Below are 16,010 nucleotides of genomic sequence, written 5' to 3' on the forward strand. Positions count from 1 at the left end.
AGGTGCCAGCACGTCACGTGGAGTTGGCTGCCTCCCTGACTACGAGTATGTCCCTCTTGCTCTCAATTGTCCACATCAGCACGTAGACGAGCTCCTGGAAGGACAGGATGAGGCTCACAAGAGCGGCTCAGTGGTCACACAAGTGTGTGTTCCCAAGAGAATGAGAGGAGAAGGGAGGTGAGAGGAGAATGGTCTAACAGAACAAATGTGCAGAGGGAGCGCTGCCCGGGACTGGGGTTTGGACAACAGCAGTGAAACAGAGCTGGCGCTGCTCTGCCATGCCCTCCTAGCAGTTCCCCCACTCTGGACATTAGGGCACACTTTCCCAGCCCCATACTGGTGCGGTCAGTGAGGTCCTGTCAGCAGACACTATTTTTCTTTGCAAATGGACCAGGGAAATGTCTCCTTGAAAGCCACAGAGGGAAACACAATAAGAGGAATAAAAATGCATTGTTCTCTGGATCCAGCCACATGGCGGGAGGGGCTCAGAAATTGAGGACAGAGTTGGGAAACTCCCAAACAGCTGCTGGGAGCAGACCAGGAAAGAACAAGGCAGCCACGTGCCCAGGCAACCGTCTTAGAACCGGCTGGCATAATCAGACAGTGCAGACTGGGGCTGCCCTCGGTCAACCACAGCCCCAAATCTGCCGGCACGAACTCCCCTCTCCCAGATCCTATGGATGGCTTTTCCAGTGCCTGGGAGGATACGGGAATCAGCTGCCAGGGCCTGCTCCCTCCCACCTGCCTGGGATGAGCCCAGCCTCCCGGGAACATAAAGGTAGTTCTTCCTCTTTCTAAAAGTCAAAGATGGTGGGGATACATTTTCAGCACATGGTCCGAAGAATCAGAGCTAGGAGGATATAATCGCTTCTGCACAAAGATCCCCACCTCCTGCCCCAGAGGGCAAGGTGACAGGAGGCGTTGCCCAGAAAAGGGTTCAGTAGCCACGTCTTTCCATTATGCCCAGACTGGAGGCCATTGTCTCCAGCGTGGAGCACGGACAGGCTGCAGCACAAATAGGAGAACGTTCATTTCTTTCTCATGCTTTGAATTTCCTTTTGTTTTTAGGAATGTTTTATAATATTATAATTCAGCATATTACTACAGGAGTACACGTGTACGTAATTCAAATTTCAACGACTCTACTTATTAGGTGGATGCAAAACCAATTGAGGTTTTTGCAATTATTTGTAACCTTTTAAACCGCAGTTACTTTTGCACCAACCTAACACTAAGTTTTAACTGATGTGGGGCTCGATCAAAGGTAATTTGAAGACTGCTATTTTAGAGAAGAAACGCAGAGGGCTAGTGGTGAAGAATGGCATCTCAGCGCTTCCTGAGGGGTTAGTCTGATTCAGTAATTCAGTTGCAGCCCCTTCGGGTAAGGCTGTGTTACCGATGAGTGCCCAGCAGAAAAATGCAGATGGATCTGGACAAAAGTCCTTTTTTCAGGGCTGTGGGTCAACTGGACCGAAGCTAACAGTGACCAAGCTCTGCTCTGTGACACCCCACAACACACGCGCACGCAGGCTGTCTCTCTCCAGATACATATACATGTACACCAATATGTATGCATATATGTTGTAGATGACATGCACATATATGTATGTGTAGTAATAGTAATAATATGAAGCTCATAACATTCTTTTTCACACCTCCCGAGACAGCCAATGGTAATTGCTTGTTGCATATTTTCTACACCTTTAACCTTTCACAGGAGTCACAGAATTATACGCATTTACATATTTACAGCTAGGTCTACCTTGGTTGTTTTTAAAGTAGGAACGCTGCCTTAATTTCACATTCCTCTGCATTCGCAGGTTTTGCTCCCCCATTCGTCAAGATTTCACAGGCGTTCCCCGAGCTGTCAGAGACACATCTAGTGCGTGCTTTTCACCTTCTGCATAATATGTAATAGCTTGTGTGTATCGTAATTTATTCAGCCACTTCCCTGTTAATGGACATTTGAGTTGCTTCCAATGTTTGGCCACAATAATTAATGCTGTGATAAACACCCTGGTATGTACCTCAGGTCAAAGTGACGCTTTGGTTGCTGTACGATAGATTCCGCGAAGTGAGATACTACCCCAGGGAACAGAGCAATCCAAGGAAATGTAAGATCCGTTTGCATTAATAATCTTTTGTTGTCGTTTCTGTTCATTCCAGTTATGTTGCCTTATAGTTGATAGAGCCAGACCCAGCCTGTGCTGAGTGTGTCCTCACTGGGTTTCATGCAAGGAGGGGTGGATGCGCTTGGCTCCTTCCAGGGTGAGCCACATCCTAGTGAGGGGAGATGGCGCCTGGCCAGAGAAGGAAGTGTGTGTTCAGGCAGATAAATGACCTCACAACTTATCCCCACTTGGCTGTGTCGACAACAAGCCACACGGAGCTGCTTGGCAGGTGCATGGCACCTGCTGTTCTGGGTAAGAAAACCAGAGTGAAAAGCTGGTGTGTGGGTGTCCCTGCCAGGATTGGGGGATGGTGCCCCTTCATCCAGCTGCCTGGCCTTCTCCCAGTCTCCGTGGCACAAGCCTCCTTCATAGCCCAGGGGTCTCCACAGCCTGCAGCCCTGAAGCTAGAGCCCTTTGGGGCATTGTTTCCCACAGTGATGCACCCACAGAAACAACGTGTGCACACGTCTGGGTCTGTGCTGCTGAGAGGCTGCAGGTGTCGTGTTTCTGAACCCCAATCACCACCTCCCATGCTCCTTACGGAGCCTTTGCACACAGCAGTTTTCCAGCAATTGTTTTATAAACAAGCGAGTAAGTCGGTGACGCTCAACCAAGGGCCAACTTAGAGGACCAGAGCCAGGGCCGCCCCCAATGGGCCTCTGAGGCTTGCGCCCCGCCTACCTTCACAGCCTTCGCTCTGCTGATGAGCCCGTCGTCCTGAGAACTGCCGAGGAGCAGATCGACCCGCGCCCGCGGGGACCTCTGCAGCGCTCTGGCTGGAGTCTCACGGAGGTACTGGCCATCGACCACAGGACCCCAGTAGTGGAAAGGGCCACTCACAGCCAGGAGCTGTACCGGGTGCAAAGGGACACCACTGTTTATATGGATTTTTATCCTTTTTTAAAAAGTGGTACTGAAATAATCAATTGCATTGCTTCACTACTTAGGTCTTAACCATTCTGAACACCAATGCTGGTTATCCATCTGGGGCTGTATTGGGAAATCAGAGTAAAATGACCAGAGCAACGAGCAGGCAGGGCACCAGGGGCTGGGAAGCTGAGTCATGCTCTGAGCAATGGTTGGTCCCAGGGGAGCTTCCCAGAGCCTCCCTGCCGAGGTGACAGCCGATCATCCACAAGAGGAATGGGTAAGCCTGAGCCCGTAGGTGTGTAAGGCAGAAGGAGACATCGAATGAGGATGAGGTGGTGGCCAAAGGCAGGCTACGACAGGGAAATGCAACAGATCTGGCCACTATCCAATTAGCTCACATTTAGGGGAACTGAGGACCAGACCCACGCCAGGTCTGTGAGCCCAGGCTCATTGCCGAAGGGATCCAGCCCTCAGTGCAGGCGACAACAGTTGTTCCTGTTAGTGTCCCATTCATTAATGTCAGGGCCGGCCAGGGCCTGTGGGCTGTGAGCAGGAGTTTTGCAGGCAGGGAAAGGGAGCACACAAGTGCTCTTTCTAAGTGGGTGGGTGGCCCCACTCCACTGCAGCGTGACCATAATGCTCAGTATGTGCAGCTGTGACCTGACAAGTGTCACCACAGTCCCAGCACAGGCAAGACCCTTCGCATATGTCACTTCACTTTATTCTCCTACTGTATAAGGCCCACACGTTATCCCATTTTACAGATAAAATCCCAAGTGCACTGAGGTCCATCGGCCATCAGTACCCAGGTGTGGTCCATTACATACTGGGTCCGTGCGAGCACTGGGGACCCGTAAGTGTGCAACCCGGTGCCAGTTGGTCATAGACCTACTGTGTGGCCCTGGGTGGGTCACGTCTCCTTTTGAAGCCCAGCTTCCCACTTGTAAAAGATCAGATAATGCCCCTCCCCACCTTGTTGGGGACAAGTGCCCACCTTGGTCTGGGCATCATTGAGGATGTTGGCTGGCTTCTGGCGGAGGCAGGATACCATGTCTTGGATGGACGAGGTGGGGCAGCCGACCTCCTCTGCCAAAGCAGCTGCCTGCAGCTGAGCCCTGTCCTGGCTGATGACAGCAGCAGGGGCCAGCACGGAGCCACCCTGGAAGAGAAAGCTGACTCAGGAATGACAGTCGAGATCTTCTGCTCCCTGCTCAGCCCAGACACGTCAGGGTACACCAGGCTCCGCATCCTTCCTGCATGCCCGGGAGCCCCAGAACCCTTCCCGGAGAAGCCCACAGGCATTTGGGTCAGGGCTTCTCCATATCCTCAGCATCTGTGTCACCGTGAACAAGGGTCCTCGGAGTGAGGGCCCTGGGCAGGGTGGTCGTCAGTCCTGGCTACAAAGTAAAGTTGCTCAGAGGTGCAACGGGCTGACGGTGGTTGAACAGGGAAAAGACCAGACCTGTCCTCTGGGAAGAAGACTCTGTAGAAGGGAGGACAGCATCCCACCACCACTCCTGGGGGCTCCTTACATAGCAAGAGTTCCTGGCTCACTTAAGACACGTGTGGACTTTAAACTAGAAGCCCACCTAGAAGATGATGGAAATAGTGGCTGTGAAAGTCAATCGTGCCAGCAAAATCATTGGAAGTCTCTTAAAATTTTAGGTTGCTGGGAGCATTTCCTCTCCAAGAGTGTAGGTTGGTGGGAGCCAGGTTCCAGGAGGAAATTAAGAAACATGAGAATTGAAAGAAAACAAACAAACGACAGAAAAACAGGCACGTGAGGTTCAGTATCTCGCCCAACAGCTCCCTGCTGGTGAGTGACAGTCGGGACTCGCGTCCCAGCGCCCACATCTGGCCATGCCGCCAACCCCACACTGTGCCATGGGTAGTTTTACATCCAGAACAAGACGGCGTGTCCTTGAGCTGAGCTGTACCCTCTTAATCCAATGTAAAGAGAGCACTGATTTGGCTGACTCCATTCTAGGCCCTACCCTGAGCTAAAAATAGCAGAAACCAAAAGCACCGGAAATGCACAGCTCAGTTTCCTTATACGTGAAATGGGTACATCAGAGGGTGCCGCTGTCACTGCATTGGAAGAGGAGCATTGATGGAAAGCAGAGGGAAGCATTCTGGAAACTGTAAAGCGGGGTGCCCATGCTCATCTGGGTCGTTAGTGCTGTGACCCATTGTGTAAAAGAGACACCAGAGGAGAGCAGACCCATCCTCCTCATCGTTCAGCTGGACGTGTTTTCTGGAATAAGTGAGCACATTTCAGCACTGGCCCTAAAAGGTTCCAGGAGTCAGGACCGAAGGGACACGGGCAAAGCAGGGGTGGGGCAATGAGAACAGCTATCCTGGGATGGCACCGTGAGGAGCGGACACAGAGGGCAGCGGGACGGCCCAGGGCCCAGGACTGGTCGTGTCCCCAGGAGCGTCAAGGTGCTGAGTCCCAGAAGCTAATGCAGCACGCTCCAGACGTGGCTTCCAGCTCCACACGATGGCTTCACGTTTTCCTCCTGGGGACCGTGGCCAGAGGTAGCAACTCCATGTAACCCCTCTGGGGTGCGATGACTGAGCATCACAAGAGCTAGATCACCTGCGTGGAGTGTTTCCATGCGTCCTCAGCATTGCACGGACACCAGCTTACTTAAGCCTCACAGCCTGCCATGAGGCAGGCGACATACCAGTTTTTAGACGAGGGGTTAAGACACAGAGGGTGAGTGACTTGCTCAAGATCACAGGGCTAGTAAGAGGCAGAGGCAGGACCTGAACGCAGGAGGCCAGGCCCCAAGGCCAAGTTCATAGCCACTAGTCAACCTTGCATACAGCCGGTAGGTGCTTGATCAAAGGTGGAGGTACTGTTATCACTGTTGTTTCTACTCAGCTGTCAGGTCCAAGGACGGACCTTGTGGCCAGAGTCAGCGGAGAGGCTGGACAGTCTGAAGCCACGCCGAGGGAGTGGGAAACATGGCGGGGTGGAACCTGACATTGTCACAATGTGTCCGAGAGCTCCGAGCTGCTCAGAACAGGGCTGGCAGCCTGGTCTACAGACTCAGGACAGGACAGGCAGCGTATATGGCTTCCTGTCCTCAACTCATTTAGATGAGCTCAGCGTCTCCCGCCATCGGCTGGACTGCTGCGGGTTCCTGCACTGTTGATCTCCAGCGAGTGGCACACCCTGAGCTCCAGCAGCTGCAGACTAGGGAGAGCCCCAGGCTGACGGCGCGGATAAGCATCAATGAAAATAAAAAGCCCAGCCAGCCCAGGCCTGGAAATTCAGCAACGGTGACAACAGACAAGGGTCAGGATGATTTAGCCCTTGTGTGGTGGCCTTGTGCCTGTGGCTGTATCTTTCCAAGGATGAGGGGGGGCAGCTTTGGTGAGATGTGCTTTGTCTGGAGAGGACACACACACACACACACACACACACACACACACACACCCCTCCCTCAAGGTATTCAAAGTCAAAGCCCCAGGTTCTAAATTGTGAACTGAGCCACAGGACGCTGAGGTAGTGGTGGGGGGGCGCTGAACCTGGCTTTGCCCCCAGTGGGGCTGTGGGGAGATGCGGATTTTGGGATGGGATCCTCTACTATTTTCAACACTGCCTACAGCTATAAAAAGCCAGAGCTCCTGATATGGTGAGGAAGTGGTTAGAGGCGTGGGTTACACTGATACTGCACGCCGGCTTAGAGAACTTTCCTCTCAAAGTGTTTTGTTTGAATCGATCTTTCTGAAAGAAACCTATTTCTTCATGGAAAACCAGTGGTTAAACAAGCCAACAGCAAGCTTCGCCCTCACTGTAAAGCACTTGGTTGGGTGGGTGGGGAAGGGTGCCGTGCAGAGCTGTGCAAATAACAGGGGAGTTGGGCACAAGGACAGGTCCTGTTACTGCTGAGGTGACCTTGAGCATGTGAATGACAGCTGGGGGCCTCGATTTTCTCATCTGTGAGTGGGGATGATAACCCATCATGAGGATGCACAGGGGGCAGGGTGCAGTTCATATTACTGTTGGTGTGTGGGGGCTCACGAGACCCCTGGAGGGTTTGGGGGAGCCGATCGTCTCAGACTGCCCAGTCACACCAGCAGTCCCTAATCGCTGGGCCAGTGCTTTATCTAAATCTGATCTTGCTCTTAAAGGCAATGAGTTTCCGCTTAGTGTTTTATTTTTTTAATTATTATTTTTTTTAACTTTAAAAATAGTGCAGGGAAAACCACAGTTGCTGACCACTGCTTTTTCTCCCAGCTGCCTCCGTACCTTGTAAGATGTCTTGACCTCAGTTAGCTACTGAGGTGACCTCGGTTAGTCACCACAGAGGCAGGACTTGGCCTTGTCCAAGCACACATACAGGCACACGCAGTCACAGACAGAAACACACACACACACACACACCCCCCCCACACACACACACACTCTCTCTCTTTCCTGAAATGGACACCCAGAGTTTCTCAGGAGGAACCACTCACGGGCCTTCCAGGAGGAAGTCACTGACCACAAAAGCAATGGGGGGGAGTTTCTGGGACAAATGTGGACATCGCAGGAGGGCCGAACGGCCCCTTTTTAGGGGGATCAGTGAGGGGGCTCTGGGGGGTCCCTCCAGGAGGTCCCTTCCTAGCACCCCTCGCATGCGCATTTCCCATCTATGAGGTGGTGGTGACATTTACCTCATGGGAAGGAGGGAAAGTGTGGGGAGCCCAGTGCCCTGTGGGTGCCATGTGAAACCAAGGAGTTAACTCACACACAACGCTTGCAACAGCGCACCGCACACAGACATATTGATGAAAAGAATTACGATTTAATTTTTTTTCCCATGGCCTAAAAAGTCACTTAAGTAACCCTCTCATTACAAAGCAGGCTGACCGGTAGCAAGTCCCTTGCAATCTCCACCTTGGAGGCATTGCTTACGCTCACATCTGCTTTTTGAAATGCAGACCATCCCCATCAGGGCACAGATACCAGTGGCCTCTAGATGAGATTCTCCATCATCTGGGTCAAGAGAGAGCAGAGGTCAAGATGGTTATGCCTTCACCCCCAGCTCTAGCTCAATGGTTGCACACAGTAGGCCTTCACCAAATAGTGGTGAACAGGACGGAACTGAAGTGCATGGCCGGATGGGGTGAATGGGAGAGGCAGTGTCTGAGACGGGGAGCCCAGTGGAGGGGAAAGGGACGAGGCGTGAACCAGAAGGTCACTGCCACTGCCCTGCACCAGCCCTCTCCTGGTGGCACTCCCAGCAGGTGCCACCAGAACACTGTAGATGAGGTGAATTGGGGAGACTATTGAGCAGCCGTGACAGCTCAGAGAGAACTCAGACCTAGAGCAGAGACAGACATTTTTAAAAAGCTGCCATCCATCTGAGTTAGTATTCTCTTTAATGTTTTCAACACTGAAATCATCTTCTTTTCTTGACCTCTGAAAGCATGAGTTTTACTCTAATTTGCAGCCCTTCAGTTTTGGCAAAACTTCAGTCAAAGGGGTGATAACGCAACTTTCATCTTGCAATTCTGGTCTTAGGGTGTAAGAGCTCACTTCCCCCTTCTTCTTCTCCTTCTCTTTCCCCTTTCCCTCCTCCCCCTCCCCTTCCTCAACCTTCCCCCTCCCCTCCTCCTTCAGAATCAGCACTGCTTGGTTTCTTGGAGAAAGCGCAGGGAATCGGGATGAGAAAAACCAAGGTGTAGCTTAGCCCTTGCTGATGTCCTTTGAGTGTCAGCTGAGGTGATGCTTTTGCCCTGAAGGATCTTAAAAGCAGATTCAGGTATGACTCGTAGCCTAGGAGAGCATGCCGGGGGTAGGGCTTGAAGGAGGCTCAGAGAGTCCCTTCCTTCTACTATGGAGAAGTGTGTGTGTACAAAACACGTCTGTCCCCTCTTCAGCCCCAGTTCCCTCAGCGGTGAAGGGCCCGCCTCACAGCCTTGCTGGCAGAGGTGTCGGAAACGGGCTGTGTGAGGCATGAGCACAGAGCCTGGGGCAGAGCAAACGTTCGACTGGCTTCCATTGCGTCCCCTACTCTTGGTTCTGTTCATCCTGCCTGTAGGACACCTGCGTGCTGGCCCTTCACTGACTGACTCGGCATAACTGTTCTCTTTAAAACTCTGAAGACAACATCCAGTGTAGAGAAGTGGGGTTGTTCTTCATAAATCATGGCTGATGGTAAGAAGCAAAACTTGCAGGAACAACAGGCAGCCTGGTCCCTCTGTGGCACAGGGAACTGAGCACCAGGCAAAGTGTCACACCTGGGCGCTTCCCCCCTGCTGTGGGATACCTTCCGAGCTCTGCAGACCACCCCCCTCATCCTCTCTCCATTGCCATCCTTCCACCTTTAAATTATATCAAATTTTACGGGGAGTGGGACAGCCAGTCACTCATGCACGTTTCCTCACGTGATCCCCACAACCAACCTCTAAGTATGATCATCCCCACCTCACAGGTGGGCAGACTGAGGCCCAGGGTGGAGAGGTCATTTGTTCAAGGTCTTGGGACTGAAAGTAGCAGAGCCAGGACTACGGAGTTTGAACTATTTCCCCATGCGTAGTACTACCTACCGCTGGAAACGCGATAACTATGCACGTCACAGACCCTTAGTGGCTGGCGGATGGCGACTCACTCACAAGATCCTTGTAAGGGTGGCCAGGACAGTGAGAGGAAAGCGGGGAGAGTCTGGCTTCTCCCATGGCAGCAGGCTGGCCCTGGGGCTCCAGAAGATACGTCGTGATGTCTGCAGCCTGGAAGAGCCACGTGGAGACACACCAGAATCCACCCTTGGTCACTTTGATAGGCGTTTACAATGACACCACATTCTGCTTCATATAAAGCTTTTGCTTATACTAGCTCATTTAAATACCTACCACCACCCTACAAAGTAGGAAGAACTGATATTATTTTAAAAGAAAATACACTACTTAGTTACAGCACCACCACCACCACCCAACCCCTTATCAGAGGCGGAAACGGTCCATGACCCCCGGTGGATGCCTGAAGCAGCAGATACTACTGAATGCTATGTGTTTTGTTTTGTTTTTTTCCAAGACAGGCTTCATGACTCTTTTCACTTAAAGGAAGCACTTTACACCTCCCAACTGCCAGCATCACTGCTCTTGCGCTTTGGTGCCATTGTGAAGTAAAATAAGGCTGACTTGCACACAAGCATTGTAATGCTAGGACAGGCGATCTGATAACTGAGATGGCTACCAAGTGACTAACGGGCGGGCAGGGCGCGTTTACCACGTGGAGATGATTCACATGCCAGGTGGGACAGAGCGGGACAAGCAGGACAGCATGAGATTCCATCATGCCCCTCAGAGTAGCGCACAAATTAAAACTGATGAATTGCTTATTTCTGGATTTTTCCACTTAATATTTTTAGACTGTGGTTGATGGTGGGTAACTGAAACCGTGGAAAGTGAAACCACAGGTAAGCGGGGGCTGCTATGATCGCTCTTTTGTACATTCCCCACTTTATTCCAAAAAGAATTTGGAATATACTCAGGAAAGAGCAGCAGAGAAGTTTAGCCATCTGTTCGTAAGAGGCTAAGAGAGGCTAAGAACCCAGATTTTCTGACTGCAAGGTGCTACGGCTTTCCCATGACCCCCAAGCTGCGTCCACTGATGGCACAGGCCACGTGACATTCATGGGCATCCTGTCCCCACCCCCACCACGTCCCTCAGTCCTCTCGGTCCATTGGGTTCTTTGGCTAGTCCAGCTTTATCAATTCCCAGAGTCCCTATGCATTCAAGGTGAAGAAATGATGGGTGAGTTTTATTAGCTTTTTTTTATACTTTTCATAATATTCTAACTTTTCTCCAATGAATTTCTACTAATTTTGCTATTAGAAAAAACATTAATTACATTTAAAAGAACAGGTCCATAATAAAATATAACTGACTCTTGTCAAGAAGAAAGCAGTCCTCACTTATCATACGGGCCAGTCAGTGGGCAGGTGGTACGGCCAAGACCATTTCAGAGAACACTTGCCAGAGGGAGGAAGTGAGAGGTGGGACAGAAGGAAGACCCCGAGGGAGGAAGGAGGTGGCCCTGACTGAGGGGAGGGGTCCCAACAACAAGCCTCTCTGTCATCACAGACCTGCCAAAGTAGCGACCCTCTTCACACCCTAGAAAAAGGGCTGGGGTGTGTCACCCTAGTTTACGGAAAGGTAAAACAGAGCAATTTTTGCAATTTTTAGAGCAAGAATAGCAGCACAAAAATCCATGGTAGAAAATGCAGGTGGGCAAAACAAAGAAAACTAAAATCATACAGAATCCTCCCAAAGTGGATGACTGTTCACACGACTAGCCTCTCGCAAGTCTGTGTGTGTGTGTGTGTGTGTGTGTGTGTGTGTGTGTGTGTAGGAAATAAGTGAGATCCCATTGGTTTTGAACCTGTCTTTTTCACCTCACAGTCCACTGTGACTATCATTCTGTGCCGAGACCTACTACTTTACGTTTATTAGTTGCTAATGCCAGCGTGCAATCAAGTACTTAGCGAGAGAGTCATAGGGAGGTTAGGAGACCCTGCTGGCCATGGAATGTGAGACTTGGACGAAAATCCCAGTTCTGATTTATAGCTGCTTGATTTGGACTCTTTCTTCATCTCTAAGAAGGAGCATGATGGTATTGATAGCTTCCCCGAAGATTGTTATTGTGAAGCAATGAGGTGATTTTCATAGAACAGCATGGTGCATTGCAAATTGTAAGTGTTCAATAAATGATAGCTATTGTTTCTAATTTTATGTTTTAGACAACACTGCAATGTACATCTTTATAGCTAAATCTGTTCACATATACATGATGACTTCCTTATCCCAAGGAATTACTGGGTCAAAGGTATACTGTTTTTTTTCTCTCTTTTCTGAGACATAATAAAAATGGACTGACTAAGCTATTTACATAGCATATTAAATGGCTTTCATTAAATAGCTACCCTGTGAAAACCTTTATTAAAGGAAAATATGTTTGCTTTATATATGAACGATGAACATTTAGATAGTATTGTAAGCTATGTCTCTTGGCCTCTACAGTTAATTTTTAAAAAATGATTTTATCGAGATATAACTCACATATCATACAGTTCACTCATTTAAAGCACGCAATTCAGTGGTTTTTAGTTCCATTCACAGAGTCGTGCAATCATCACCATCATCTAATTTTAGAACATTTTCATCATCCTGCAAAGGAACCATGTACCCATTACCCAGTCACTCTCTACCCCCAGCCCCTCCGCCCCAGGCAACCACTAATCTATTTTCTGTCTCTATAGAGTTGCCTGTTCTGAACATTTTATATAAATGGAAACATGCAATACATAGCCTTACGTGCCTGGCTCCTTCCCTTTCATCCGTGTTATCACATGCGTCAGTTCTTCCTTCCTTTTTATTGTTGGAAATACTCCACTGTGTGGATATGCAATATTTTGTTTATCTAGTCAACAGCTGATGGGTATTTGGGCTGCTTCCACTTTATGGTGATTATAAACAATGCTGCTATGGACATTGGAGTTCAGTTCTTTCATGTGGATGTAGGTTTTTACTTCCTTTGATTGTACACCTAGGAGTGGAAATGCTGGGTCACATGGTAACTCTATGTTTAACCTTCTGAGAAGCTGCCAAAATGTTTTCTAAAGCGGTGGCACCATTTTATACTCCCACAGGCAATATACGAATGTTCCAAACTCTCCATATCCTCACCAACACTTATCATCATCTGTTTTTTATTATCACGACAGCCATCTTAGTGGGTATAAAGTGTTATTGTGGTTTTGATTTGCATTTTCCTAATGCCTAAGGATGCTGAGTGTCTTTTCAGGAGCTCACGAGCCATTTGTATATATTTTTTGGAGAAAGATCTATTCAGATCCCTTGTCCATTTTAAAATAGGGCTGTCTTTGTTATTGAGTTGTGCTTATATATTCTGGATACAAGTCCCTTATCAGATATATGATTTGTAAACGTTTTCTCCCTTCTGTGGGTTGTCATTTCAATTTCTCAATGGTATCTTTTGCAGCACAAAAGTTTTGAATTTTGATGAAGTCCAGTCTACCTATATTTTCTTTTCTGCTTGTGCTTTTGGAATCATAGCTAAGAAACCGGTGTTTATTCCCAAGGGGCAAGACTCCCGCCTCGCATTCTAAATAGACATATTTTTAAAACCATTTTTTACCATGTGCTGCCAAACTGCCCTACAGGAAGCTTGTGCCTTGGTGCATTTTTATTTGCAAACCTAAATCGCCCACTGACTGTGTCTACACAGAGGAAAGAGGAGGAAGGTGCCAGCAGGTAATGGGCGCTTACTGTGTTCTAAACACTTTATATACTATTCTCAGTTTGTGCTCAGGAAACCTCTGAGCCAGGGAATGATGACTTGCCCCTTTTATTAAACAATGACAGAGGCTCAGAGAGCGTACACGACTTTCCCCAGATCACCCACTGCTTAGGAGTGGGGTTCAGGCTGTTTGTCGTCACAGGCACTGCACAACCCAGCCTCCATGTGCTGAAGCAAATAGGAATGGAGGTGACTCTGCACTCAACCTTCTTTCTCCGGACATTTTGGTAAACATCTCTCTCCACGTGGCTTAGCTACACACTGCCCCTTTAGCTGTGGGCATTCATGGTGGGGAGCCCACCAAGGGGGCAACTCCCAGGCACAGCTTGGAAAATGCACAGAGGCTGGGCCTCGGCTCTACGCCTTTAGAACGAAGCTTGCTCTCCTGTCATGTTTTTCCTCCAAGTTTTTGCAGACTTGACAAAATGCCTTTTTCCATCTGTCACAAACATTACATCTAATTGCCTCTGTCACCTTCTGGCTGTCAGAAACCATTTAAATGCTTGGCACATGAAAAGCACCGATTCCCCAGGCAAAGGTATCACCCTTTCAAAGTGACACCTGAGTGATGGCCAAGGTGACAAAGAATTTAAAATGCAGGCTCCTGAGTTGTCCCCTCCATCGTCAAGGAGCAATTTGTACACACACATTGGGTAGGTGTTGCCATTTAAAAATAATTTCATAATTAGAATTTGTAAAAGTGCCTAGGTGTTCCTTTCTAGTCATTTATTCCTGTAGCTTTGTTTCAGGAACCAGCTGGCTCAGAATAAGGGCTGGTATATATGTATGTGTGTATATGGAGGGAGGGAGAGAGGGACAGAGGGACAGAGAGAGAGAGAGAGAGAGAGAGAGAGAGAGATCGTCTCAGACTGCCTGAGCTTGAACTGTGGCATTGCCACCTTCTTGTTCTTTGACTGTGAAAAATTAGTCCCCTCTTCAGCCCCAGTCCCCTCAGTGGTGAAGAGCCCGCCTCACAGCCTTGCTGTCAGAGGCGCAGGAAATTCCTGTGTGAGGCGTGAGCACAGAGCATGGGGCAGAGCAAATGTCCTACTGGCTTCCATTGTGTCCCCTACCCTTGGTTCCCTTCCTCCCTTCCTTCCTTCCTCCCTTCCATTTTACGTGCTACCTCTGTCCCTCCCTCCCATTCAACCTTCCTTCTTCCCTCCCTCCCTTGTAATAAATATTTGATGGCTGCTCTGGCCAGGCAAGGTGCTTGTGCCAGGTGTCAATCATTGACCAAACAGGTAGACACCCTGCCTTCATGGAACTTATGGTTTTTGGAAGTCAGACCAACACAGAGATGGGAAAGGGGGTGTTAGGGGGGACCCTTGAAGAGAGTCCCTTTGTGGGGCCTGACACACCCGGCACCACCATGCACTGGTTCGTCCTTCTTGTGGGAAGGCTGACCCATCTTTGTTCCTAAGCAGAGTTCACGGGGGTCTCTGGGCCCTTCCCCAGAAGACAGACAACGTGCTTGCACCAAGGGAGGATAAGACAGCAGGGCATGTGTTACTGTCACCCTTCTCCTCCCAGGGCTTAGCCTCACGGCTGGCCTGTGGCTAACATTCATTGAATATAATATTCATTTAAATAAATGGATGCCTGCGCTAGATCTAGGAAATAAAAGAGTTTGTATATCAGTGCACCTAGAGGAAGCTAGTTAGAAGAACCAAGTTGCAAAGGCTGAAATTGGGCCCTGTTCAGAGACCATCCCAACCTCTGGGAAACCCACTGACCTCTTTGTCAACCCTCACAGAACAGAGAAGCAGGCTGGGTGCAGGGGGGCTGAGTTGAGCAACGAGACAAGAGTACAGTTCTAGTGAATCAACAAGTTTGTGCAACTCTTCCCAGCAGAAACGTACAGCGATTTGAAACACGGCATCTACTTTTCTTCAATCCCCAGAACACCGTCAGCGCCAAGAGGCCTCCCAAAGAAGCACAAAGAGATTCTGATGCCACACATCTGAGCCCCACTCCAGCTGGAGACGTCAGCTCATTTAAATGGATCACTTATCCAACTTTGGAGATGGTTCCCGAAACAGGAACTCCCATCTCTAGAGAAACAATAGGGTCTGATGTGTCCCAGTTGATTTTCATGGTTAGTTTATCATCTTCCCCAGAGGGGAAACGTCAGTGCTGACAACGTATGTGCTTGTGCGCAGCAGGCAGACCCACCACCTTCATTTGTTCATTCAGCAGCTGGATAAGCATGGTAACCTCTTTGGGGCCAGGCTCGGTGCTAGGCTCAGTGGTCATGTGTTGGATGAGTCCCTGCCTTTCCAAGGTCATGCTCCACTTTGAAAGGAAAGGGAGGCATCCCTACTCAGGGGACCCCCACTACGTGCCTTGCACTATGCCAGCCAGTCTATTCACATTCTCCTATAGACCCTCACGACCTAGGAAGGAAGTGGGATTTGTAACACCTTCTAGGCTCATGGAGAGATCCAGAAAACTTTGCAAGGTCACACAGCTCCCAAATATCTTGAACCCCCCTCTTGCTCTTAACTCCAATATGCGTGTGTCCTGTTCCAGTGGGGCAGGGGAAACTCCAGGGCGTATTCTGAAGAGGAAGCAACCAGCTTTGGTTACCGGAGGTCTGGGAGTACATACGGACAAGGTGGGCTCTGGGTGGGGCCTGCAGGATGGAGGG

The 16,010-nt window shown here is 49.6% G+C and overlaps 2 protein-coding genes across 3 annotated transcripts in view; one reads left to right on the forward strand and one right to left on the reverse strand.

Moving 5' to 3' along the window:
• The window catches only part of LOC109443560 (thyroglobulin), a 158,227-nt gene that overhangs the window by 28,946 nt on the left and 113,271 nt on the right, over window positions 1–16,010 (reverse strand). The window contains exons 18-19 of the mRNA XM_019724102.2: window positions 4,036–4,200; window positions 2,853–3,020 (exon numbers count right to left, since the gene is read on the reverse strand). Of these exons, the coding sequence (XP_019579661.2) occupies window positions 2,853–3,020; window positions 4,036–4,200 (333 nt within the window). The remainder of the gene's footprint in view (window positions 1–2,852; window positions 3,021–4,035; window positions 4,201–16,010) is intronic.
• Window positions 1–16,010, forward strand: part of SLA (Src like adaptor) — a 57,242-nt gene that overhangs the window by 3,165 nt on the left and 38,067 nt on the right. The gene's annotated exons all lie outside the window — the stretch shown is intronic.

The sequence above is a fragment of the Rhinolophus sinicus genome, linkage group LG12 (genome assembly GCF_036562045.2).
Source record: "Rhinolophus sinicus isolate RSC01 linkage group LG12, ASM3656204v1, whole genome shotgun sequence".
NCBI classification, from domain to species: Eukaryota; Metazoa; Chordata; class Mammalia; order Chiroptera; family Rhinolophidae; genus Rhinolophus; species Rhinolophus sinicus.